Source organism: Amblyomma mixtum, chromosome 3, assembly GCF_055824585.1.
Source record: "Amblyomma mixtum isolate Tamu chromosome 3, ASM5582458v1, whole genome shotgun sequence".
Lineage (NCBI taxonomy): Eukaryota > Metazoa > Arthropoda > Arachnida > Ixodida > Ixodidae > Amblyomma > Amblyomma mixtum.
The window spans coordinates 7,501,082-7,528,169 of record NC_143014.1 but is presented as its reverse complement, the minus strand read 5'-3'; the positions used below and the strand labels follow the sequence as shown (position 1 = coordinate 7,528,169).

At 48.9% G+C, this 27,088-nt stretch overlaps 1 protein-coding gene across 2 annotated transcripts in view; it reads right to left on the bottom strand.

Moving 5' to 3' along the window:
* LOC149349162 (heat shock 70 kDa protein 12A-like) overlaps positions 1-27,088 on the bottom strand; it is a 378,995-nt gene that overhangs the window by 88,340 nt on the left and 263,567 nt on the right. For both annotated transcript variants that reach the window (XM_089578106.1, XM_089578107.1), the window contains 2 exons: positions 19,760-19,981; positions 16,397-16,580 (listed from right to left, as the gene is read on the bottom strand). In XM_089578106.1, the coding sequence (XP_089434232.1) occupies positions 16,397-16,580; positions 19,760-19,981 (406 nt within the window). The remainder of the gene's footprint in view (positions 1-16,396; positions 16,581-19,759; positions 19,982-27,088) is intronic.

Here is a 27,088-nt window from a genome sequence, read left to right as displayed (position 1 = left end):
TATATTGGATTTGGTGTTTGTTAGTAACCACTTTAGAACAGATGACTGTAAAGTGGGAGTGGCCAAAGGTATTTCTGACCATGAAATGGTATTACGTACGCTATACTTGCCAAACTCGGATCGACAGCGGGGCCCGACGAAATTTGTGCGCGCATTTAACAAAGCGAACAACTTGGCTGTTATAACTTATCTTATTCATGAATTTAATGATCTTTATTATTTGTATGTCCACAGTATGACTACTGTTGACGCCTTGTGGGTACAATTTGAAAAGCATGTGATTCACTGCTTCACAACTTTTATCCCTTTTAAAAACAAGGTTTGGTTTGGTTTATGGGGTTTAACGTCCCAAAGCGACTAAGGCTATGAGAGACGCCGTAGTGGAGGGCTCCGGAAATTTCGACCACCTGGGGTTCTTTAACGTGCACTGACATCGCACAGTACACGGGCCTCTAGAATTTCTCCTCTAAAGAAATTCCAGCCGCCGCGGCCGGGATCGAACCCGCGTCTTTTGGGTCAGCAGCCGAGCACCATAGCCACTGAGCCACCGCGGCGGCGTTTTAAAAACAAGGCTATAAGCAAGCACAAGCCATGGATTACCAGAGAAATAATTCTAATGAAACGAAAGATCAATAGGTTAAGGCAAAGAAATAGGCAACGAGCAAACTTAGAACTAAAGGTAAACATAGGAACAAAGAATAAAGTACTCGAGACTAAAAAACCATTTTGTGGCACCACATTTAACAACTTCATTAGAAATTCCCCGGCCAAGTTCTGGAGGCATGCAAACAAAAAGAATTTTACTGCTAGTTCGCCTACATACGGAAAACAGAAACATGACTCCTTTAACACTTATTTCCAGTCAATTTTCACCACCTAGAATGCTGTTTTAGGACCATTAACGTGTGATACTAATGAGTCAACTCAAAGTTTAGGCGCTCCGGTCATAAGTATACCTGGGATTCTTTCTCTATTGTTGAACTTCAATGAAAAAAACGTTGTGGTCCTGATTGAATTCCGAATTGCTTTCTTAGGTGCTGTGCCGAACCAATCAGTCAGTATCTCTACCTTATAATTTCTAAGTCACTTCAGGACAGCTGTCTGCCAGTTGAATGAAAGATAGCAAAAATAGTCCCCATTCACAAATCAGGCGACGTAACGTCCCCGTCCAATTACCCGCCTATATCCCTCACATGTGCCTGCTGCAAAATTCTTGAGCATATCTTATTAAAATTTCTTAAAGATAATACTGAGATTAACAACATCATTCATCATAACCAGCATGTCTTCAGAGCAGGTTTGTCCATTGTTACCGAACTAGCAGAAATTTTTCATGACCTCGCACAGGGAATCTAAGATCAAAGTCAAACTGATATAATTTTCCTCGATTACTCAAAGGCTCTTGATCGTGTGCCACATACTAAACTGAATTTCAAACTAAACAAGTTACTTGGCTATGGTCCTGTTACGCGGTGGATAGCCAGCTACTTATCTGAACGCCGACAATATGTGCAGCACAATGACCATGCTTCTGATATCGTTCCGGTCGTTTCTGGCGTGCCGCAAGGCTCTGTGCTAGCACCATTTTTATTCATTTTATACATAAACGACATAAGATATGTGGATGTGAAGGTGCGTCTTTTCGCGGATGATTGCGTGCTGCACCAAAAAATAAACACACAAGCAGCAGTGAGGTCAAACACAGCTTTAGGCAACGTCGTGCAGTGGTGCAACACATCGAAAACGCCAAGCAGAACACACAACATAACATAAACACACAAGCAGAAGTGAGGTTAAACACAGCTTTAGGCAACGTCGTGCAGTGGTGCATCACATGGCAACTACCAAGCAGAACACACAACATAACATAAACACACAAGCAGAAGTTAGGTTAAACACAGCTTTAGGCAACGTCGTGCAGTGGTGCAACACATGGCAAATGCTGATCATTATGGAAAAAAACGGTAGTGATGTCTGTCACAAACAAGAAAACAAAACTTAGAGTCCCTTATGGCGTGGAAATGGCGTTCTTTAAACATTATTTGAAAATAAATACCTTGGTGTGATTATTTCTGGTGATCGCAGCTCCAAAATCCAAGTACAAAACATTACCAAAAACGCAATGAGCAGTTTATACTTCCTGAAACGCGCCTTGCGCTTTGCTACTTCAGGTACTAAGTTACTCCCATATAAAGTCCTTATCCGTCCAATCTTAGAATATGCAAATGTCGTCTGGCTTCCGTATATGCAAAAAGATGTACACATACTCGAATAAGTTCAACGAAAAGCTGTTCACTTTATATACCACAGATACCGGCGCACTGACTCTCCCACAGAGCTGCTTTACTGCAGAAGAGATGAGGCTTGGGCATGTTGGTATGACATACTTAAGGGAAATAAATGGCGCACAAGAGAAGACGGGACAAGCGAGGAAACACAGACAAGCGCTAACTTTCAACAGACGGTTTATTGCAAAAACGGGAGCATATATACACATCTCCAGAAAGGCAACAAAGAACAGGATCGAAGATAAGATCAACAAGACACACACCCCCTCGACAGCCATCTGCTTATCGTGCCAGATATGCAAGCTCTTTTTTCGACAAATTAACGGAAGGTTCACTGACACAATCCGGTCCAAAACGCACGATGTTCGACGCTTCAACAATCTCCCTGGTGAGTTGGTCGCGGTGATGATACAAGATTACAGTATCTTCAAAAATTGGACGGCAAGGAGGGTCACAGTCACATGTCTTGCAATGCAAAGCCAGATGCCCGTCGACACCACCTCTGACTTTCTTCGCATGCTCTTTTAGGCGTACGTTGAGGCATCTGCCCGTTTGCCCTATGTAGAATCTACCGCAGGACAAGGGGATCTTGTAGACTACCCCCAGCCGACAATGGACGTAGGTCTGCCTATGTCTGATAGTACAGTCGGGTCTACGCATTTTGACCGGGCAACTCATTCTGCACAATCTCCCCAGCCTCTCAGGAGCCGTGAACACGACCTTAACATGAGACCGCTGACCCACCTTCTTGAGGTTGTGTGATACCTTATGCATGTAAGGTATCACCGCCAACTTTTCTTTGTCTCTTCGATCCTTTTTCTTTTTCCTGTCCTCTGCTCTTTGTTCATTACTCAGGCGAGAAGCTTCTTTCCTTTTGCGATGCAAGCATTCCGCAACCGAAGCTATCACGTGAGTCGGATAGCCCGCGCCCTGCAAACGTGCAACTTGCATGATTAAACCCTCCTCGAAGGTATGCCGGCATGACTTGTCAAGTGCATTGGACAGGAACGAAAGAACGATATTTCTTTTGACAAGTTTAGAATGCGCTGAACTGGATGGCAAAGGGGGCTTGTTAGCTCTGGGCTCGTATATCCAACAGGCATGGTTCTTTCGAAACCGCAGCCGCAGGTCGAGGAACCTAATGCTGTCATGCTCAGGCATTTCAGACGCGAATGTCAACGGGTAAAAACAATCAACAAAAGAATTTAAAATGCGCGTGACAATAGGGTGACTACTAACGAGAAGATTAGATCGTCTGACAGGAGGGCCAGTAAAAACAGACAGGTCAAAAAGAATTAAAAAGTCATCCACATAACGAAAGATCTTTATCCGTTTATCCGTTTACCTTACTTCTACTTTTGTTACCTTTGACAACAACGTTTTCCTTCAAAAGCAAGGTGTTTGCATCGGATTCTGCATCGCACCGATTTTGAGTGACTTGTTTTTAGCTCATTGTGACAAGGCCCTTTTTGAGCGACTAACTGATCTAAAGATTTTAAAGATCTTTCGTTATGTGGATGACTTTTTAATTCTTTTTGACCTGTCTGTTTTTACTGACCCTCCTGTCAGACGATCTAATCTTCTCGTTAGTAGTCACTATATTGTCACGCGCATTTTAAATTCTTTTGTTGATTGTTTTCACCCGCTGACATTCACGTCTGAAATGCCTGAGCATGACAGCACTAGGTTCTTAGACCAGCGGCTGCGGTTTCGAAAGGACCATGCCTGTTGGATATACGAGCCCAGAGCTAACAAGCCCCCTTTGCCATACAGTTCAGCACATTCTAAACTTGTCAAAAGAAATATCGTGCTTTCGTTCCTGTCCAATGCTCTTGACAAGTCATGCCGGCATACCTTCGAGGAGGGTTTAAACATGCAAGTTGCACGTTTGCAGGGCGCGAGCTATCCGACTCACGTGATAGCTTCGGTTGCTGAATGCTTGCATTGCAAAAGGAAGGAAGCTTCTCGCCTGAGTCATGAACAAAGAGCAGAGGACAGGAAAAAGAAAAAGGATAGAAGAGACAAAGAAAAGTTGGCGGTGATACCATACATGCATAAGGTTTCACACAACCTCAAGAAGGTGGGTCAGCGGTCTCATGTTAAGGTCGTGTTCACGGCTCCTGAGAGGCTGGGGAGATTGTGCAGAATGAGTTGCCCGGTCAAAATGCGTAGACCCGACTGTACTATCAGACATAGGCAGACCTACGTCCATTGTCGGCTGGGGGTAGTCTACAAGATCCCCTTGTCCTGCGGTAGATTCTACATCGGGCAAACGGGCAGATGCCTCAACGTACGCTTAAAAGAGCATGCGAAGAAAGTCAGAGGTGGTGTCGACGGGCATCTGGCTTTGCATTGCAAGACATGTGACTGTGACCCTCCTTGCCGTCCAATTTTTGAAGATACTGTAATCTTGTGCCATCACCGCGACCAACTCACCAGGGAGATTGTTGAAGCGTCGAACATCGTGCGTTTTGGACCGGATTGTGTCAGTGAACCTTCCGTTAATTTGTCGAAAAAAGAGCTTGAATATCTGGCACGATAAGCAGATGGCTGTCGAGGGGGTGTGTATCTTGTTGATCTTATCTTCGATCCTGTTCTTTGTTGCCTTTCTGGACATGTGTATATATGCTCCCGTTTTTGCAATAAACCGTCTGTTGAAAGTTAGCACTTGTCTGTGTCTCCTCGCTTGTCCCGTCTTCTCTTGTGCGCTATTTATTTCCCTTAAGTATGCTTCACTGCGTAGGCCAGACACCTTATCAAGCCGCGTCACACCGCACTGACTGAACTTTTTATACGAATTAATTCATAACGCATTCAACATGGATCCTGCTAACATTAGTTTTAATCGTTCTAGAGAAACACGTCACAAGCATGAACTTGCGATTAATGAATACTCTTGGGCTAACAACTCATATTACTTTTCCTTCTTTCCCCGAGCCGTAAGAGAACGGAACGCCCTAGATAAATCTATAACTTCGCAGGATTCCTTAGAAAAGTTCTATAAGCTGGCAGCCTCATCAGTCCTGTCAACAAGACAGACCTGACCATCATGTTCAGTGTGTATTTGTTTTGTGTTGTTGCTCACTCGATGTGTACGCAGTGTGTTACTGCATGAAGAAATGCTTTGAGATCTGCTTGAGTGCACGCTTTCAAGACGACGGTTGCCGACTATCTCCCGTCTAATACGCCGCACTTGATGTGACCGCATATGAATGATTTAACATCTTGTCTTTTAAACCTGATTGTTGGCCCTTGTGTTGTATTATTGTTTGTTAATTCTTGCTTATCAATCCACTCCTGTAACAGTCCCAGTAAGACTAAATAAAATAAATAATAAAATAAATACCTACATTAAAGTCCCCCCCTTGCCTGCCACCCTGGCAGGTGGCAGTTAGTGGTTGATCGCGAGAGTTCGCTCACCGTTGTCAGCGCTAACGCATGCAGCCCGCATGTCTCTCCCATAACCCCACGTACCTATAAGCGGATTCAGGTGTCCAAGGACCCAGGTAGACATTTAAGTGCAATTTCTTTTCTTAAAATGATTGGAGCAAAACGTTAACAACAACGCCAATGAACGCAATGAACACCGACGGCCCAAGGCTTCAGCACCGCGTTTCTGGCACAACGTTGTCAACGCATGCAACGCCCATCTGTCACTTGTAGTGCTTGGGATGTTCCCCCCCTCCTCTCCTGCCTAAGTGGAGTAGGGCAGCAGACTCCCTCGATCGGGGTGACCACGGCGGCGGCGGCGAAGGCCATGGACCGGTGAAGGTCGAAGACGGCAAAGGTCGAACACCTGCGAAGGCCGAAGATGCGGCGAGGGCTGGCAAAGACTGCAGCAGCGGTGGAAAGAGCGGCGGAAGCAGCGGCGACGATGACGGCGTCAGGTGGCCGAGTCTACCCTCGGGTCGCCGGACGACGGATTGGTGCTACGCAAGGTCAAGCTGTTGCTGTTAATTGAAAGGCGGCTGTGTCCTCGATAGAGGTCTCGTGTTTTGGACATACGGCGGGGAAGCACGAGGACGTTCATTCACCTGCTGGTAGACTACGGGAGATTCGTTTCCCGCAGTGTTTGATTACTCAGCCTCTACCCCTTCCCATCGACCGAGCTGCACGAGAGCGGGACAGCCCAGCACCGCCCCTGCCGTGGGTGTTGTCACCAGCGTCCACATCTGTCCATCCGATTGGACATCGTTCTTCGAACTTTATTCCCCAGTCAGGAATCTGGGGAATCCGAACCCTGTTTAACTCAGCTGTGAGTGTGCCCGAGAGACTCCCGTCGACTCCCGTTGGCGGAGAAGCTCCCTTCCACTGAGATTCACTCTCAATTGCCCTTTCTGCAAATAATGTAAATAGCCTGTATAAAGTTCCTTCCTTGTTTTCTCATCTCGTAACCACGTCTCCGACTTCCACGTCCCCTCCTCCGGCCCGACCACGCTGAGGCGATCCCAATAACTGGTGGCGGCGGTGGGATAGAAGCTGCATCCCAAAAACTCTATGGCTCGATGAGATGTCGAAGTGAAGTCACCGGCTCCAATGGACCCCGGCAGCTACGTGATTGACTGCATCAGCTACGCTTCCGCGAACCGAGAGATGGACACGTCAAGTCACCGGCTCCAACAGACCCCGGCAGCTACGCGACTGACGGCGTCAGTTGTATCTCGGCAGGGTGAGTGCCCGACGTTTGCCATTCGTTTCGACAGACCGCACTAGCACAGGCAGATGTTAGTAGTGGGTTCTGTGTTTTCTGGGAGATGAAATTTTGGCAGTTTTGAGTTTTTTGTTGCTTCAGGCTGAGGCTTATGTTTTAGCGGGGATTAGCGGCACGAGATGTGTTTCGCGATGGAGAAGGTCAAGGTAGAGGACCGCCTTGAAATTTTGAAAGAACTGGGCATATCAGTAGACCCTACTAAAACGAGAGAGGCGATTTTACATGCTATGCGGGCGGAGGAGGTGACAGTCGAGGAAACAGACTAGACGTGGGAGACGATTGCAGAACGAAAAGTGGAGCAAGAAACGCGAAGGCTTCGTCAGGAGAAAGAGAAGGGAGAGGAGCAGGAAAGGCGAAGGCTCCGCGAGAAGCAAGCAAGAGAATGACAAGAGCAGTCTTGTTAGAGACGGGCTGAGCTTGAGGAACTGCGTGGACGAGAGCAGCATAAGCTAGCGCGTAAGATTCAGTTTCTCAATTGGCAAAGGACCCGAGATCGTTTCAGGAGTTTCCGAAGAGGTGAAAACTTCAAAACCTTCCTCGGAAATTTTTAGCGAATCTGCAGGGAGGAGGAGCTGGACCAGGCCGAATAGTCAATGTTGTTGGTGACAATCCTCCCTGGTGACGTCAGCGCTGTATTAGCGTGGCGGTCCGATGAGGATGACGACGACTACGCTAAAGCGAAAAGTGCCCTCTTTCGCTTCTTCGGCATTCGTGTAGAAGGGGACAGCGCTCCCATCAGAGTGTCAGCTACCAGCCATGAAACCCCGCTTGGTCAGCTAGGGACGCAACAGTAGCGCAAGACAATAACGACAAGGCAGGTATAAGCCTAGAAAGAACTGCCAGTTCAATAGAAACTCCGGCAGCATCTGTCGATTTAAAGGCAGAGGAAAAGGATTGTTGCACCGCCAGCTATAACAAACGCGCAAGGAATGGTTTGGCCGGAAACGAGAGCAACAAAGAAATGTGTAACACGGTCACTTATAGCCTAAAGTTAGATGCCGTTGTTGCAGAAGAAGCTGACATTTCCGCTCGAGCGAAAAGCAGTCAGCCCGTATGCCACCACACCGAAGGAGTAAGAAAAGCTCCTTCTGCCAGCCGCTGGGTGAGCGATAACTTCCCGGGTGCAGAAGGAAAGCTTCGCTGGAATAGGCGTAACTGTGCGTTACCGGACAGCAATGTGCGTTACCGGACAGCAACGTTAAAGCGCCAAGCTGTAGCGCCGCGTTAGCTTTAAAAGGCGATGCCACACGGATGGTTGCTGCAACCCAGAAAGGTGAAGGTGCAGCGCCGAAATATAGACAGCAGGACAGCGAACCATCAGGTTCCGCAGAAATCACGGGAGCGAGCGCTTGTTCAGGTGAGCCGTCGCCTGGCACTCTGAGCAAAGCGCGAGTGGCTTTACTGCGCGAGGAAAATGGCGAAAACGACGAGCCTTTGAGAATTGATGGGTCGACTAAGGCGAGGGCCGACAGCTTAGCACCTGTTGGCTAAACGAGAACTTTTGACAGAGAAGGAAAATCAACAGGTGAAGTTTCAGGAGCACTGCTACGCGTGAAGAAGGCTAATCTGAACACTTCTGCGAGAGAAAAAAAAAAGTGCGGGTCAATGTTCTGCATTTGAGGACCCCGCGTAATTTCTCGAAATTGCCACCGCGGCGCTCAAGAGTTCGCAAGCGTTGCATAAAAACCCAGGCGACTAATCATGCGCAGTTTGGGTGTAAGCCACCTACCCCATTGTGTGACCACAGCAGGGGCTGACACAGGACATTTGATGCGTACGGCCTTTGGCCTTTTAAGAAAAAGGGCGCGCGGTCACTAGACAAAAGGGCGCCGCAGATCGCGCGTGAGTCGGAGGGGAACACATTATGCGGGGAACCAAGAGAGGGGGAATCGCCCCTTTAGCCCAGGCGGAACTAATCAGCCCCTGAGATTTTAGCTGACCTTAGCTGATAGCCCGGCCATCCGACCGCGACCGCGGAGGGCGCGGCTGAAGAATGGAGAATTCCAGCACTAAATGCTTCTTCTATTTCTACCCCTGTAAAAACTTTTGAGCTTTGCCTGAGTGAATTTTTTACTTTTATTCTTTTCCCGCCGTAAGGATGTAACTTTGACGACGCGTGTATTTTATGTAACCTTTGTATGACGCAGTTTTTTTGTAGCGCGAACGAGTTTATTTGTAAGATATGGTCTCACCCACGTGTTTACCTTGCTATTTCTTCCTATTCGTACCCGGCAACACTTAGTTGAAATTTGATGCGAAATAGTTAATTATATGGGGTTTTGTAATAAGGGAGTAATTACTCATTGACATCCACCCGAGCACAGCCATACGGCTACAGAGGAAAGCTATAAAGCTTTCTCAGAAACTTCGTAGTTAAAGAAAAATTCGTCCTGGTCCGTGGTTCGAACCCGGGACCACCGCTACACCGGAGCAGTCGCTCTACCAACTGAGCTAACCGCGACGGCAAGCTTATGGTAGGGCGAGAGCGAATTGATCAATAACTCGAAATGGGAACAGTGTTGGTCAAATGTTTAGGGGAATTCCCAAGGTGGAGTAAATTTGTAATAAGGGAGTAATTACTCATTGACATCCACCCGAGCACAGCCATACGGCTACAGAGGAAAGCTATAAAGCTTTCTCAGAAACTTCGTAGTGAAAGAAAAATTCGTCCTGGTCCGGGGTTCGAACCCGGGACCACCGCTTCACCGGAGCAGTCGCTCTACCGACTGAGCTAAGCGGGACGGCAAGCTTATGGTAGGGCGAGAGCAAATTGATCAATAACTCGAAGTGGGAACAGTGTTGGTCAAATGTTTAGGGGAATCCCCCAAGGTGGAGTAAATTTGTAATAAGGGAGTAATTACTCATTGGCATCCACCCAAGCGCAGCCATACGGCTGGTCCCGGGTTCGAACCCCGGACCAGGACGAATTTTTCTTTAACTACGAAGTTTCTGAGAAAGCTGTATAACTTTCCTTTGTAGCCGTATGGCTGCGCTTGGGTGGATGCCAATGAGTAATTACTCCCTTATTACAAATTTACTCCACCTTGGGGGATTCCCCTAAACATTTGACCAACATATGGGGTTTTATGGCGCATAAGCAACTATGGCTGTCATGCGCCAAACACAAGGTTAGATGATGCGAAATATCGTGCAGCATGCATTGTACATAGGTTTAGCTTCGCTGCAAATTGTGAGAGTGCCCGCTGGGGCACGAATGTACAGCGAAGTAACTCATGGGGCAATGTGGCATAGTCCCTCCCATAGGCGCTACGAGATTACTTCGAACTTGAATTTTGTTAGCTCTGTTTCGTAGATTTGCACGCCAACTTTAACTGCGCTGATTATTGTGTGGTAATGTCCGATGATACAGAAGCACGAACGAGGCCACTCTTGGCCACTGTAGCTTAGGCAGTTGGCGTGAGCTCCCAGAGATGCTCAAAATTTTTAACCGAATTGACTTTTGCAGAACTTTATTACTTCGACAGTGTCTGTCGAGCGGTTTTGCAAGGAGGGTTACTTGCAGTATTTGTTACATGGCAGTGTCCGCTGACGCAGATGCACGAACGAAGCCTCTCTTGGACATTGTAGCGTACGTAGCTCGTGTGAGCTCCTAGAGGTGCTACTTTTTGTGGCCGTATGAAGTTGTGCGGTATGTAACTTATTGCGCAACTTATTGTAATTTATTGCGCAAGTTTCGCACATTTATGTCCTGTCTGCTGCAATGCAGAATGCAAGGAAGACAACATGGGCAGCTGTAGTATACTTGCGAATAGAGAATAGCTTGCGGCAAAATTTAATGCCTCAGTCAGACCTCTCGGTAGGTTCCTCCCTGCCCGGGTGACATCCGAGAACCGTTTCAACCTTTGCGACCGATTGTAGACCAATTCCCATTTTCCTCTGTCTTGAAATGTCATGTATTATGACAACGATTTGAAGAGATCTTAACCCCTAAGACTTCTATCGGCTACGCACTTCGTGTTCGTTGGGGGAAAAATTTTGTTTAATTTCAGGTTTTGCTTAGAGGGATGGCTAGGCATAATCAGTTTTTCTTTGGTTTTGGTATGGCGGGCCGAGTGGGCTACAGACGGCACTTGCTTTTGTGGTCTGCGGCTTGGCGTTTGTGGTTTCGTTTGCCTCGCCTCGCAGAGCAATTCCGAGAGCTGGACATCGACAGCCGATCCTGGAAAAGTGCGGAACGAGAGGCCCTTCTCGCAAGTCCAATCAGCCGAGCTGCGTAGGAGCGGCTCATCTTCCGGACGCATTGTCTGGCGGCGGGGGTGCTGTAGCGCTTGGCATGTCCCCCGCCCCTTCCAGCCTAATTGGATTAGGGCAGCGGACTCCCTCGATCGGGGTGACCACGGCGGCGGCGGCGAAGGCCAAGGACCGGCGAAAATCGAAGACGGCAGAGGTCGAAGACCGGCCAAGGCCGAATATGCGGCTAGGGCTGGCGAAGGCGGCAGCAGCGGCGGAAACAGCGGCGGAAGCAGCGGCGGAAGCAGCGGCGATGATGGCGGCGTCAGGTGGCCGAGTCTACCCTCGGGTCGCCGGACGACGGAGTGGTGCTACGCAAGGTCAAGCTGTTGCTGTTAATTGAAAGGCGGCTTTGTCCTCGGCAGAGGTCTCGTGTTTTGGACATCCGGCGGGGAAGCACGAGGACATTCATTCACCTGCTGGTAGACTGCGGGAGATTCCTTTGCCGCATTGTTTGATTACTCAGCCTCTACCCCTTCCCATCGACCGAGCTGCGAGAGAGCGGGGCAGCCCAGAACCGCCCCTGCCGTGGGTGGTGCCCCCAGTGTCCACATCTGCCCATCCGATTGGACATCGTTCTTCGAACTTTATTCCCCAGTCAGGGATCTGAGGAATCCGAACCCTATTTAACTCGGCACTGAGTGTGCCCAAGAGACTCCCGTTGACTCCCGTTGGCGGGGATGCTCCCTTCCACTGAGATTCACTCTCAGTTGCCCTTTCTGTAAATAATGTAAATAGCCTGTATAAAGTTCCTTCCTTGTTTTCTCATCTCGTAACCACGTCTCCGACTTCCACGTCCCCTCCTCCGGCCCTACCACGCTGAGGCGATCCCAACACACTATCGCCACGTAGCTTAAAGTACGACAGAGGTGTCCACTGTTCCAAGAGAGCAGTTATACGCTGTCCTTCCCACTTTCACTCCCATCTTCCTCGCTTCTGTTACGGTGCCGTTCAGTTATCCACCGAGATATGTGAGACAGATACTGCGCCATTTCCAAAACCAATTTATTTACCAATTATTATCGCTCTGCTTTCCAAGCTCCCATTGCATTGGTTTCGCAGCTTAAAGCGCGGCTAAGGTGTCTGCTGTTGGTTACAACGGACAACGGCGGCGCCGCGAGACGCAGAAACGGGTGCCAAAGAGATGCCCTTTAAAAACTAAACCGATATGAAGAAACAGCCAGAATACTTCGGAATACTACACAGATCACAAGGCGGCCCTCGTGTTCAGTGCACCTGAGTAAGCATAAGAGCGTCCCTCACAACCACGTCTCAGCATTGTCCCTCAGAACACGCTCTGGAAGCCACCTCCCGTAAGCACATATTCCATCAGTTTTCTCTCCAAGCTTTAAGCCAAAGGCTTGTGCGTAGCGTCGTAGAAAAACAAACTAAACCGATATAAAGAAACCACACAATCCTTCGGAATACTACACATTACATGGCCGCCCTTTTGTTAGAGTACAACGCAATAAGCATAAGAGCGACCGTCAAAATTACGTCTCAGCATTGTCCCTTAAAGCATCTCTGCGAACCACCTCTCGTAGTTTAGTTTACAGTTTAGTTTATGGGGTTTAACGTCCCAAAGCGACTCAGGCTATGAGAGACGCCGTAGTGAAGGGCTCCAGAAATTTCGACCAGTGGGGTTCTTTAACGTGCACTGACATCGCACAGTACATTGGCCTCTAGAATTTCTCCTCCAAAGAAATTCAACCGCCGCGGCCGGGAATACTTCACAAAACTACACAGATCACAAGGCCACCCTTTTGTTACAGTGCACCTCAGTAAGCATAACAGCGTCCCTCACAACCACATCTCAGCATTATCCCTGAAACGATGCTCTGTGATGAACCTGTCGTAGGCACATATTCCACCAGTTGTCTCGCCAAGCTTTAGGCCAATGCCTTGTACGTAGGGCCCTAAAAAAACTAAACCGATATAAATAAACAGCCAGAATACTTCACAAAAGTACACAGATCACAAGGCCATCCTGTTTTTACAGTGCACATCAGTGAGCATAACAGCGTCCCTCACAACCAAGTCTCAGCATTATCTCTGAAACGATGCTCTGCGATCAATCTCCCATAGGCACATATTCCGACAGTTGTCTCTCCAAGCCTTAGGTCATAGGCTTGTACATAGGGCCCTAAAAAAATCTAAACCGATATAAATAAACATCCAGAATACTTTACAAAACTACACAGATCACAAGGCCATCCTCCTGTTACAGTGCACCTCAGTAAGCATAGCAGCGTCCCTCAAACCACATCTAGCATTATCCCTGAAACGATGCTTTGTGATCAACCTGTCCTAGCCACATATTCCATCAGTTGTCTCTGCAAGCTTTAGGCGAATGGCTTGTGCGCAGCGTCATACAAAAAAACTAAAACGATATAAAGAAACTGCCAGAATATTTCGGAGTACTACAAAGACCACAAGGCCACGCTCGTGTTACAGTGCACCTCAATAAGCATAACAGCGTCCCCCACAACAACATCTCAGCATTATCTCTGAAACGATGCTCTGCGATCAACCTCCCGTAGGCACATATTCCATCAGTGGTCTCTCCAAGCCTTAGGTCATTGACTTGTTCGTATGGCCCTAAAAAAATTAAACCGATATAGATAAACAGCCAGAATACTTCACAAAACTACACAGACCACAAGGCTGCCCTCGTGTTAGAGTGTATCGCAGTAAGCATAAAAGCGTCCCTCGCAACCATGTTCCCTCAGACCATGTTCAGCGAACCACTTCGCGAAGGCACATATTCCAACAGTTATCTCTCGAAGGCTTAGGTCAGTGGCTTCTAGGTAGCGCCGTAATAAAAATTGAACCGATGTAAACAAACCGTGAGAATACTTCTGAATACGACACAGATCACAAGGCCATCTCGTGTTAGAGTGCATCTCAATAATCATAAGAGCAACCCTCACAACCATGTCTCAGCATTATCTCTGAAACCATGCTCTGCGAACCACTTCTCGAAGGCACATATTCCAACAGTTAATTCTCGAAGCCTTAGGTCATTGGCTTGTAGGTAGCGCCGTAATAAAAATTGAACCGATGTAAACAAACCGCGAGAATACTTCGGAATACAACACAGATCGCAAGGCCGTCTCGTGTTAGAGTGCATCTCAATAATCATAAGAGAAACCTCACAACCATGTCTCAGCATTATCTCTGAAACCATGCTCTGCGAACCACTTCTCGAAGGCACATATTCCAACAGTTATCTCTCGAAGGCTTAGGTCAGTGGCTTCTAGGTAGCGCCGTAATAAAAATTGAACCGATGTAAACAAACCGTGAGAATACTTCTGAATACGACACAGATCACAAGGCCATCTCGTGTTAGAGTGCATCTCAATAATCATAAGAGCAACCCTCACAACCATGTCTCAGCATTATCTCTGAAACCATGCTCTGCGAACCACTTCTCGAAGGCACATATTCCAACAGTTAATTCTCGAAGCCTTAGGTCATTGGCTTGTAGGTAGCGCCGTAATAAAAATTGAACCGATGTAAACAAACCGCGAGAATACTTCGGAATACAACACAGATCGCAAGGCCGTCTCGTGTTAGAGTGCATCTCAATAATCATAAGAGAAACCTCACAACCATGTCTCAGCATTATCTCTGAAACCATGCTCTGCGAACCACTTCTCGAAGGCACATATTCCAACAGTTATCTCTCGAAGGCTTAGGTCAGTGGCTTCTAGGTAGCGCCGTAATAAAAATTGAACCGATGTAAACAAACCGTGAGAATACTTCTGAATACGACACAGATCACAAGGCCATCTCGTGTTAGAGTGCATCTCAATAATCATAAGAGCAACCCTCACAACCATGTCTCAGCATTATCTCTGAAACCATGCTCTGCGAACCACTTCTCGAAGGCACATATTCCAACAGTTAATTCTCGAAGCCTTAGGTCATTGGCTTGTAGGTAGCGCCGTAATAAAAATTGAACCGATGTAAACAAACCGCGAGAATACTTCGGAATACAACACAGATCGCAAGGCCGTCTCGTGTTAGAGTGCATCTCAATAATCATAAGAGCAACCCTCACAACCATGTCTCAGCATTATCTCTGAAACCATGCTCTGCGAACCACTTCTCGGAGGCACATATTCCAACAGTTATTTCTCGAAGCCTTAGGTCAGTGGCTTGTAGGTAGCGCCGTAATAAAAATTGAACCGATGTAAACAAACCGCGAGAATACTTCGGAATACAACACAGATCGCAAGGCCGTCTCGTGTTAGAGTGCATCTCAATAATCATAAGAGAAACCTCACAACCATGTCTCAGCATTATCTCTGAAACCATGCTCTGCGAACCACTTCTCGGAGGCACATATTCCAACAGTTATTTCTCGAAGCCTTAGGTCAGTGGCTTGTAGGTAGCGCCGTAATAAAAATTGAACCGATGTAAACAAACCGCGAGAATACTTCGGAATACAACACAGATCACAAGGCCGTCTCGTGTTAGAGTGCATCTCAATAATCATAAGAGCAACCCTCACAACCATGTCTCAGCATTATCTCTGAAACCATGCTCTGCGAACCGCATCTCGTAGGCACATATTCCAACAGTTGTCTCTCCAAGCTTTAGGTCAGTGGCTTGTAGATACCGCAGCAGAAAAAAAATTAAAGCGGAATTAATGAAACTAGCGGGATACTTCGGAATACTGCACACATCACAAGGCCGCCCTCGTGCTACAGTAAATCTTAGTAAGCATAACAGCGTCCCTCACAACCACGTCTAAACATTATCCCTCTAAGCATGCTCGGTGAACCACCTCTCGCAGGCAAATATTCCATCATTTGTCTCGGCAAGCGTTTGGTCTATGAGTTGGAGGTACCGCAGTAGGAAAAAACTAAAGCTGAATTAATGAAACTGCCACAATACATCGGAATACTACATATTTCACATGGCCGCCCTCGTATTAGGAGTGCATCTCAGTATGGGCAACAGCGTCCCTCTCAACCACGTCTCAGCGTGATCCCTCAAACCATACTCTGCGGACCACAGCTCTTAGGCACATATTATAATTATCTCTCCAAGCCTTAGGTCAGTGGCTTGTACGTGGCGCCATATAAAAAAGACTAAAGGAGAAATAAAGAAACTTCCAGGCAACAGCTGGCAGACCCACCTGGCCTCTGGTCGACGGCGGGCTCCGTGTTAAGCTCGGGCGCAGCCTCCCGGAACCGGTGCACCCTGGCGGGGGCTTCGGGCACTAGCTGATGCATACGCAACTTGCGGCAGTACACGGATGCCGCCTCCGGCTCCAGCGCAATGATGAGGTGCTCCGGGAAGTCAGGCGACCCAATTCCTGCCTGGGCATTCATTGGTGGGCATCTCTGAGTGTGACCCCGTAAGCTTGAGAAAAATAGATGGGGGAGATGCGTCACTGAGTATGGCCCCATGAGCTTTAGAAAAATGGATCGTGGGGTAGATGCGTCGCTGAGCGAGGATCCATAAGCTTTAGAAATATGGATCATGGGGTAGATGCGTCACTGAGTATGACCCCAGAAGCATTAGAAAAATTGATCGTGGGACAGATCCGTCGCTGAGTATGCCCTCATAACGTTTAGCAAAATGGATCATGGGTAGATGCGTCGCTGAGTATGGTCCAATAAGCTTTAGAAAAATGGATCGTGGAGCAGATGCGTCGCTGAGTAAGGATCCATAGGCTTTGGAAAAATGGATCGTGGGGTAGATGTGTCACTGAGTATGGTCCCATGAGCTTTATAAAAATGGATCGTGGGGTAGATGCCTCGCTGAGCAAGGATCCATAAGCTTTAGAAAAATGGATCGTGGGGTGGGTGCGTCGCTTAGTGAGGACCCATAAGCTTTAGAAAAATGGATCATGAGGTAGACGCATCACTGAGTATGGCCCCATGTGCTTTAGAAAAATGGATCGTGGGGTAGATGCGTCGCTGAGCAAGGATCCATAAGCTTTAGAAAAATGGATCGTGGGGTAGATGCGTCACTGAATAAGGACCCATGAGCTTTAGAAAAATGGATCGTGGGGTCGATGCGTCACTGAGTATGGCACCATGAGCTTTAGAAATATCGATCGTGGGGTAGATGCGTCGCTGAGTAAGGATCCATAAGCTTTAGAAAAATGGATCGTGGGGTAGATGCGTCGCTGAGCAAGTACCCATAAGCTTTAAAAAATGGATCGTGGGGTAGATGCGTCACTGAGTATGGCCCCATAAGCTTTAGAAAAATGGATCATGGGGTAGATGCTTCGCTGAGCAAGGATCCATAAGCTTTAGAAAAATGGATCGTGGGGCGTCGCTGAGTGAGGACCCATAAGCTTTAGAAAAATTGATCATGGGGTAGATGCGTCACTGAGTATGGCCCCATGAGCTTTAGAAAAATGGATCGTGGGGTAGATGCGTCGCTGAGCAAGGATCCATAAGCTTTAGAAAAATGGATCATGGGGTAGATGCGTCAGTGAGTATGGGCCCATGAGCTTTAGAAAAATGGATCTTGGGGTAGATGCGTCACTGAGTATGGCCCCATGAGCTTTAGAAAAATGGATCGTGGGGTAGATGCGTCGCTGAGCAAGGTCCCATAAGCTTTAGAAAAATGGATCGTGGGTAGATGCGTCGCTGAGTAAGGACCCATAAGCTCTAGAAAAATTGATTTTGGGGCAGATGCATCGCTGAGAATGTCCGCATAAGCTTTAGAAAAATGGATTCTGAGGCCACTTGCATTCACTCTACAAAGCTTATGCTCGGCTTTGTCGTTGGCGAGTGCTCAGCGCTTGTGCAGGCATGCTGTAGTTGCTCGGATACAGAAGGCAGTGCTTCTGATAGCATGACTGTTTCGTCTTTTCTGGTGCGAACGTGAAGTACACCGAGCCTGCCTGCGTGCGAGCGTCATGAAAATAACCTTAATATTGTTTCTGACGTAAATCTTAAACCCTGGGATAGAGAAATATGAAAAATACATCATTTCTGAGGATCTTTGGCCAATTGGTGGTGGAAGTAATAAATGCAATACCTGCCCGAACCGCCTCTGAGCTGTGGCTGGCCCGCCGTTGCGGCCCACTCTCCTGGCGTCCGCTAGCTCCGCTGCCGAAGGCGTCGGGGAATTTGACCATCATTTTTAGTTTATTGTGAGATCACATCACTTTAATTTCCTTAAAGACCCCTTGCGGGGTGTTGATGATGCTGTTGAGAGGAAAGCAATGTCAAGAGTTTTTATTACAGCTAAGGCGACTCTCGTCCGCTGTGGCTTCTCCGCCGCGAAACAGGCCTAGCGACGACCACGACAGCCAGACAGCAGCGCAGTTCGTCGCCCGGAGCACCTGCGGGCGTTATCGAGTGCTAGGCGCTTGCGCGGACATGCTGTCGCTGCTCGAACACAGCAGGCAGCCTACCGGATAGCATCGCTGTTTTGTCTTTGCTTGCGCCACCGCCAAGCACATCGAGCGAAGCACCGCTCGGACACGGGGAAGGTGATACCGGCTGTGGGCGGAGTTTGAAATCAGCGGCGCGCCCGCTCTTGACGCTCCATGTGTTCCTGCTTCGCAAGCCGCCGGCGAACATTTCGCTTATGCGTCTTCTACTTCACTGTTGGCTGTCCCATCGGCCAAAGACTCCCATGTAGTCCTTGCGACAGCACGTGATTTCCGGGAAACTTTTGTGAAGCAGCTTAGATAGCGAGGGCCTCTCGTTAGTTTGACCTTCGTTCTTGCACCATGCCGACTGCTCCGTTGACTGCTGCGATCTCGGCGGTGTGCCACCGACACAGCAGTAAGTATACGCCGACTATCGGAGCGCCGGCGTAGTGTGACAAGGACAAAAAGAGCACGGAAAATGCGTTGTCCAAAGGTATGCTGTCCGAGATCAGCCCAGTGTAACCGAGCCTTTAGCGTGGCGATCATGCGCCGTTTGCCTTTTAAAGGAAGTGTTCATTATGGACTGTGATGACGTTTTCGCTTGATTACTGCAAATGTTGCGGTCGGAGAAAGCGGAGTGATGACAGGAGACAAGCAAACAGCCTTGCCGTTCGTCTAATGAATGTTAGGTGCGCCCTGACTCGTTATATATTTCACCCTCAACAATTTTGAGACAAAATGTTGAGCAGTTAGTTTTGCGGCAAAAGTCAGCTCCAGTACGTCATTAGCGTCGTCGTCGTCTTTGCTGCAATTGCCTAATGGAGGGCGCTAATTCCCTTAGAAAACTGTTACAGCACATTCTGACGTAATACAATCACGGAGAGTTGCGACGTTTAGTTGAAAATACTGTCCGACGTATAACGGCGGCTTCATGCGCTCTTGCAAGCAGTAGCGCCTCTAGTGGCTGGGCTGGCGCTGACCCTGTTTGAAACGGGAATTGCACCACCAGAACCGAGTCAGCGGTGCGGCAAGAAAAGTTTTTTACGAGGGACTGCCGCAGAATGTCATCAAACACTGAAGGATGCTTGTAATGTGCCCTCTCCTCTCCTGGAAGCAGAGCTCCGCCAGTGGTCGCCAACAGAACGGGAGGAGCAAAATCACCTTGTAGGCAGCGGCACGCATGAACTGCTTGGCGGGCTGCCGCCAGATGGCCGGCACGGTGACCACCCAGCGCACGTCGTCCGCCAGGATGGTGGTAGCCGACTGCTCGCTGAGCTCCCTGAGCGCCTGGTCCCGGAAGTAGCGGAGAGCGTGCGCGAACACCGTCAGCGCCGCCATTGGTCGCCCGTTGGCCGCCCGGATCTCCGTGTCACGGCTCAGGCTCTTTGGGATTGGAAGTTCATTTTTCATATTTACAAGAACCCTAACGGGGTTTAAGCAGAAAAAAGAAATCAAATTCGGTCAGTCAATCAGTCAATGAATCAGCCAGGTTTATTTAGAAAAAAAAGAGAACTTCTTGTGGGTTGCGGAGACAAAAGGCATATTCACCTGAGGAGGTCTCTGACACTGTAACGAAAGGAAAAGCCTGCAGCATTAGATCAGAACTGATATCAATAAATGTCAAAGAACGGAAGAGCACAATAGCAATTCGCACATATATTATGTCCACTATAGTCCCGTTTACTCTAGCGCTATGAACCGGAGCGGCTGAGTTTTGTTTCTTTACTGTTTGATCATGTATCTCAAAATATATGGCCTACAGTCCTTAAGTTCGCACTGGCACAGTTATTAGAAAAATAAATTTATCAATGCAACTGAACTGCTTCTGCAGAGAACAAAATCGAAATTGTAGAAGCAAGGTTATTTCTTCATCATCATCATCAGCCTGACTACACCCACTGCAGGGCAAAGGTCTCTCCCATGTCTCTCCAATTAACCCTGTCCTTTGTCAGTTGCCGCCACTGTATCCCCGCAAACTTCTTAATCTCATCCGCCCACCTAACTTTCTGCCATCCCCTGCTACGTTTGCTTTCTCTTGGAATCCGCTCCGTTACCCTTAAGGACCAGCGGTTATCTTGCCTTCGCATTACATGCCCTGCCCAAGCCCACTTCTTCCTCTTGATTTCAACTAAGATGTCATTAACCCGCGTTTGTTCCCTCAACCACTCCGCCCGCTTTCGATCTCTTAACGTTACACCTATCAGTTTCCTTTCCATAGCTCGCTGCGTTGTTCTTAACTTAAGCTGAACCCTCTTTGTTAGCCTCCACGTTTCTGCCCCATAGGTGAGTACCGGTAGGATACAGCTGTTGTATACTTTTCTCTTCAGGGATATTGGTAAGCTACCATTCATGATCTGAGAGAACCTGCCATATGCGCTCCACCCCATTCTTATTCTTCTAGTTATTTCCCTCTCATGATCCGGATCTGCGGTCACTACCTGCCCTAAGTAGACATATTCTCTTACTACTTCGAGCACCTCCCTACCAATGGCGAACTGCTGTTCCCTTGCTAGGCTGCTGAACATTACTTTGGTTTTCTGCATGTTAATTCTTAGCCCCACCGTTCTGCTCTGCCTGTCTAACTGATTGATCATGCTTTGCAGTTCTTGTCCTGAGTGGCTTAGCAAGGCAATGTCATCAGCGAATCGCAAATTACTCAGGTATTCTCCATTAACTCTTATCCCCAACTGTTCCCATTCCAGTCCCCGGAATACCTCCTGTAAGCAGGCAGTGAAGAGCATTGGCGAGATCGTGTCTCCCTGCCTGACACCTTTCCGTATTAGAATTTTATTGCTGACTTTATGGAGAACTATTGTAGCTGTGCAATCGTTATAAATATCTTCTAATATTTTCTCATAGCACTCTTCTACACCCTGATTCCGCACTGCCTGCATGACAGCTGAGGTTTCCACTGAGTCAAATGCTTTCTCGTAATCAATGAAGGCTATATATAGGGGTTGTTTATATAGGGGCTATATATAGGGGGCAAGGTTATTTAACGTACCTTTAATTACTGTCCTCTCTTTTGCAGTTCTACACATGTGGGGACAATGCGCCAGGTAGATAGTGTGGAGATTTCTTTTTGCTGCACCTTATTCCCTTATTCCTTATTCCTTCCACCTTATTCCACCTTATTCGCCGGTGAAATATCAAAGTTATGAAAGAGTCTGCACCGAGGCCATAAAATACGGAGGACAGGTTTTTGCTGCAAATGTAGTCCCCTCTCCTCGTTTTTCCACAGACTAGAATAGCATAGTGTAGTTTAGGATAACACAGCGAATAACAGAGTTATTGCTCCAACCGTACAGGTAAAAGGGAAGCCATTTTTCTCAGACACCCGACCGAGATCGCTAGCTTGGAGAGGAGGTAGCTGACGTGAGGGGTCCAACATAAGTCTTCACTGAGCCATACCCAAAGAAGCCTTGTACACTCATTTCTTCTTGGTTTTGTTCTTTGTACCGTATTGTGCGTTTTTATCGTGAAGACTTTCAAAAATTTTCCCGCCTCAACCGCTCGCTCGTTTGCGGTGAAACTGCGCACAGAGCTTGCGCAATATGGTAACTTTTGTATCGTAGCAAGTTTTACAACGGTGCTTACTTAGTTGAGCCGTGCATGATGCGAAATCGTACTTGACTGCGTAGAGATCGTCGAACCAAAACCCGCAGACGCCGTTTTTTCGCTGAAGGGCGGCAGTAGCGCCATCTGTTTTCAGCAGTGAAAAGCGTCACGACAAGGCGCCGAGGTAGCCGAGGTGAGCGTTGCATGAAGCGCGTGCCTACATTGTACGCGTGCCCTTTGAATATGCCGCTTTTTCGGCTAACTGAGCGAAAAAAAAATATCAGAACAACTGATTTAACGAGGCTTTACCTTTCAGGTGATATTATTTGCAAAATCGCCGCGGCACTTTGTCGTGACGCTTTTCACTGCTGAAAACAGATGGCGCCACTGCCGCCCTTCAGCGAAAAAACGGCGTCTGCGAGTTTTGGTTCGACGATCTCAACGCAGACAACTACGATTTCGCATCATGCACGGCTCAACTAAGTAAGCACCGTTGTAAAACTTGCTACGATACAAAAGTTACCATATTGCGCAAGCTCTGTGCGCAGTTTCACCGCAAACGATCGAGCGGTTGAGGCGGGAAAATTTTCGAAAGTCTTTACGATAAAAACGCACAATACGGTATTGTAAGTGAACTACTGTTTTTTTTATCCCTATTGATTGGCTTAAACACTATACTTTTTTGTGTGCCTTCAACTCCACTTTGTTTTAGTGAAGCCACACGGATAAATCGTCTAAAAAATGGCAGCAGCGGCTTAGCTCAGCTATGCCAGGATGTACGTAGCGAGAGGTACGGTATGTATCCCTGGTCACGTCCAGTTTGGCCCCGGGGTGCGACGACTCGAGTTTCTCCTACGGCGCACAGCGTCGGCGTCGCTCTCTCTGGACGCCATGACAGTGGGCTTTTTCCACCGCCCCCTCTTCCTCCCCTTGCCGCGCCAGCTGCGTGTCGCGCATGCTCAGTCTCTCTCTCGGTCGGTGGCGAGCGGCGCGACGCACCAGCTGCGGGGCTGTGACGTGAATCGGCTCTTCGCGCATGCGCACAAGTGGCGCCGAAGGCCCACAGCGGAACGGCGAGACTGCGGGTAATGTACCTCTCGCTACAATAAAACTTCGCCGATCGTTCAGTGACGTGCAATGCTTTACCTGTAAAAAATAGACTAGCGTCGTCTGTAAACATGGCTATTGCGAATGTTCTTATTATTTTGGTAACGTACATGTACAAAAGGAAAAGTAACGGGCCTAGTATCGATCCCTGTAGGACGTCTAGTTTTACACCAAGTTGCTTGGAATGGGTACAATCAATTTTTACAAACCGACGCCTGAACTCTTTGATAAAATCCAATGCAATGCCTCGGCTTCCATAGCGATCAACTTTTACAGCCAAGGTTTCATGGTCAAGACAATAAAAAAGCCTTGCGCAGATCTAGAGATATCCATAAGGTAGAGCGAAAAGTTGGACATGTTGGCATTGGTTTATTTTGATCGAAGGACAGCGCAAGAAAGAGGAGGAAGGCACACACGACAAGCGGTTACTAGCAACAAAGGCGGTTACTAGCGCCTACTAGGCAAAAGCTTACTAGCGCTTACTGGCAACAAATAACAACAAATAAACTAAAAAAACAAAAACCAAAGATTACTTGTTACTGTCTAAAGAGGAAATATCTTGCTCGTCAGTGGAAGGTATGGCTCGCTGACAGAGTGAATTGTCTTAGTAATATGGTGGGCGTCTATACTCTGCCGAGTCTTCTGATGCTGATGTGTAAAGGTTACAAATGTTCGCGCCTGCTGGGTTTCACAGGTTTTATGTTTCCCGGTGTTTCCGCGCATGGCGTGCAAGGTGAGCCCTGCACATTTTTTGTCGCTCTGCGGTGATTACTCAGTCGCGTATAGATGCAACGGCCACTTTGGCCGATGTACACAGCATCGCATGATCTTATACACCACGTTTCGCTTGCAGGCTACCAGCGGCTTTGCATGTTTGATATCACATTTTTTGCGCATGCTCGCGTTTCTTTCCCCGGCAGCCTTTTTTTAAAGCGAGAACATGATATGTTCACTTACAAAAATCTGGCGTCCGCCGTCTGTCACCGTCCATGACGCGAAATTCGGAGGATGTCAGAACATCTTTTGACGCGGCACTTAATTTCATTTCGGTGTCGCGTCATCGTCATCAACGCATCTGCGCATGATCACCATGCATTGATTGGACATGTGGATCAAGATTTTCGCCCGCCAGCTACACCAGGTGCGACACAGTGCAATATAGCTAAAAATAGGCCTCGCGCTGGCTTCGCAGTCACTGGGCACGCTAGCATCGGGAGTAGTATCCAGGAACCTCTAGAAGCCGTCACTCTGACCGTCGTCCAGCTTTTTCAGGGCCCCCGTCGTCCGCCGTCGGGTCTCGAGACCAGCCAGCGATGGCCACCCGAGCGTCGCCCTGAGCTCCCCCAAGGCTCACTGCTTTTACTTAGTAGCACCCTAGGGCGCTCCAAGTGGCCACGACGTCGTCATCGATGCCGTCGAGGAAATCACTGGCGCCGACGGCATGCTGCACGTCCAGCACATCGGTGGTTGCGAGTACTTGGTGCGCGTGCGAACCCAGGCACACGCCACCAAGTTATCAACGTGCGGAGCCGTCAACTTCGGAAACCAGCGAGTGTCTGTCGACCCAGTGGGCCCGCCTGTTGTGTTTGTTACCCCTTAAGGCCGATTCACACGACGGTCCGGTCGCCCGCGGCCCGCGCAATACGTGTTCATGCATCACCACATTGAGAGGCGCGCTGCCGGCCCGCGGCCTGGTGAGCGCGCCTCTCAATGTGCTGACGCATTAACATGTGATGTGCGAGCCGCAGGCGAACGGACCGTCGTGTGAATCGGCCTTTACCGGCTACCCTCGCTCGTGCCGGACGACGTGTGGCCGCGGCGTTGGCCCCTTTCGGCAAGGTGCACGGCGTCCAGCACGTGGCCTTCAGGCAAGTTCACCAGCATGCGGGAAGTGCGGCTCGAGGTGCGGAACCCGGTATCAAACTTTATGCTCATTCTGGGCCACAAGGCCATGCTAGAGTACCGCGGGACGCAGCGAGTCTGCGCTCGTTGCAACTAGGTGGGCCGCATGGCGGCGCGGTGCAAGACCCCTAGGTGCGAACGGTGTGCAGCATTGGGACATGCTACCGAGGGTTGCACTGCGGCCTGCCAGAGGTGCGGCGGGAAGCACGCCGCTGCAGGCTGCACGCAGCGGACTAGGCGCAACAAGTGGCGAACAAGGAGCCGGAGCACGGCGCGAGGACCCATGGGAGCACGCACGAGGCGAGCTTTCCTGCGGCCAACGAGTCAAGCGCTGCTGCACACGCGGCGAGATTGGTTCGGGAGGACCCCGAGGTACGCAACAAGGGGCCTGGCGTTGCCGCTAACGCCATGGCGAACGGCGAGCTGGCGACGGCAGAGGAGCCCAAGCAGCAGCGGCCACTCAAAGCGCCGTTTACGTCATCACTAGCGACACCGGCTGAGCTATCGCAGGAGCTGTCCGATAGGCAGCTTGCTTCTAGCCCAGCCAGCTCGTCGCAACAGTTGGTGTCGGCGATCGGCGCTTGCTAGGGAAGCGCAGGAAAACGACGAGTTGCCTATCGTGAGTGTGTCCGCACTCCAAGCAATGTTGAAGGTGATTGTTCCGGGTCGCGGCTCGACGGAACCACGGTTAGCACGACGCCGGTTCCCACCACCAGGACAGGAGTGCCACCGAGGGAAGGAGTTCGAAGGGGGAGAAAGAAGACTGAATTTATTTACATTTTATTGGGAAAGCAGTACTGCGATAGGTTTTGAGCCTTCAGCGTCGTCCCGGCGGATCCACGTTTGACCTTTAGCTTGACCTCTGTTGTGACGTCATGCCAGACGGAGAGAAAACTGGGGACCAACTCAGCTCGTCGCTGCGGTCCCAGCGGACCACGCCGCGCTGCGCAGCAGCTGCGCGCCGCTGCCGCGAATAAAAAATAAGGAAATTAAATAAAAAAATAAGAAAGTAAAACAAAAATAATAAAAAGGAATAAAAAATAAAGAAAATAAAAAAGTAATGGAAACCAGGAATTACAAAAACAAAAAATAAAAAAAGAAAGAAAAGCTGAGCATGGTGGCAATTGCCACCACCCCGTTGCAAAGGAGGCGCTCCTATCCGTCCATCCATCCATCCAGCGGTTATCCGCAACATACCGCAACCTCAGCCACCGGCTTTGGCCGCGTAGCTCGGAGCTTCTAGACAATCATCCGTTAGCGTCAGCCGCTCGTTTTGGCGACCGAGGCACGCATAAATCTCCCAGCACGTAGGGGCCCTCGTGTGGTGAGTATAATGCCATGTAAAGCAAATGGGCAAAACTTTGATAAACATAAGCTTTACTAAGAGCAATACCAAGACACACCACCAGCCAAACCAGGCGCAGCCAGGGCTATTGGTTTCGCAACTCACCGGACTTAACCAAGCTAAGTCTCTGCCAATTTTTTATATGAGTCAAGATCAGGAAGTGGGTTCTCGACCGCATTCGTCGCCGAATTTTATAGCGTGCCTCTTCCCTAACTTCCCTAGGTTGATGACGCCGTCGCCAGGGTGGGAGTGGCCTGAAACTTTCACTCGTGCGCACAAACTCGCATCCCTGCACTTGTGGACACGCCCTCGTCACGTCTTCAGCCTGGGAGCCTGGGACGTCCGCGAAGGCTGCAGAAGTCCCCCGCCAGCCCGCCGCGATGCTCGGTACCCAGAGAGCCACCGAAACGAGGGCCCTTGACATCCGCCATGGTTGCTTTTGTGTCCCGTTGTTCCTTTGGATCCCGCACTGAGACGCAGCAAAGTACGTTGCCCTTGCCTCGCGGTCCATTCGGCACGCCTTGAGGCAAACATCGTCGACTAGACAGGGGTTTCTTGGAACCATCCAGGAGAAACGT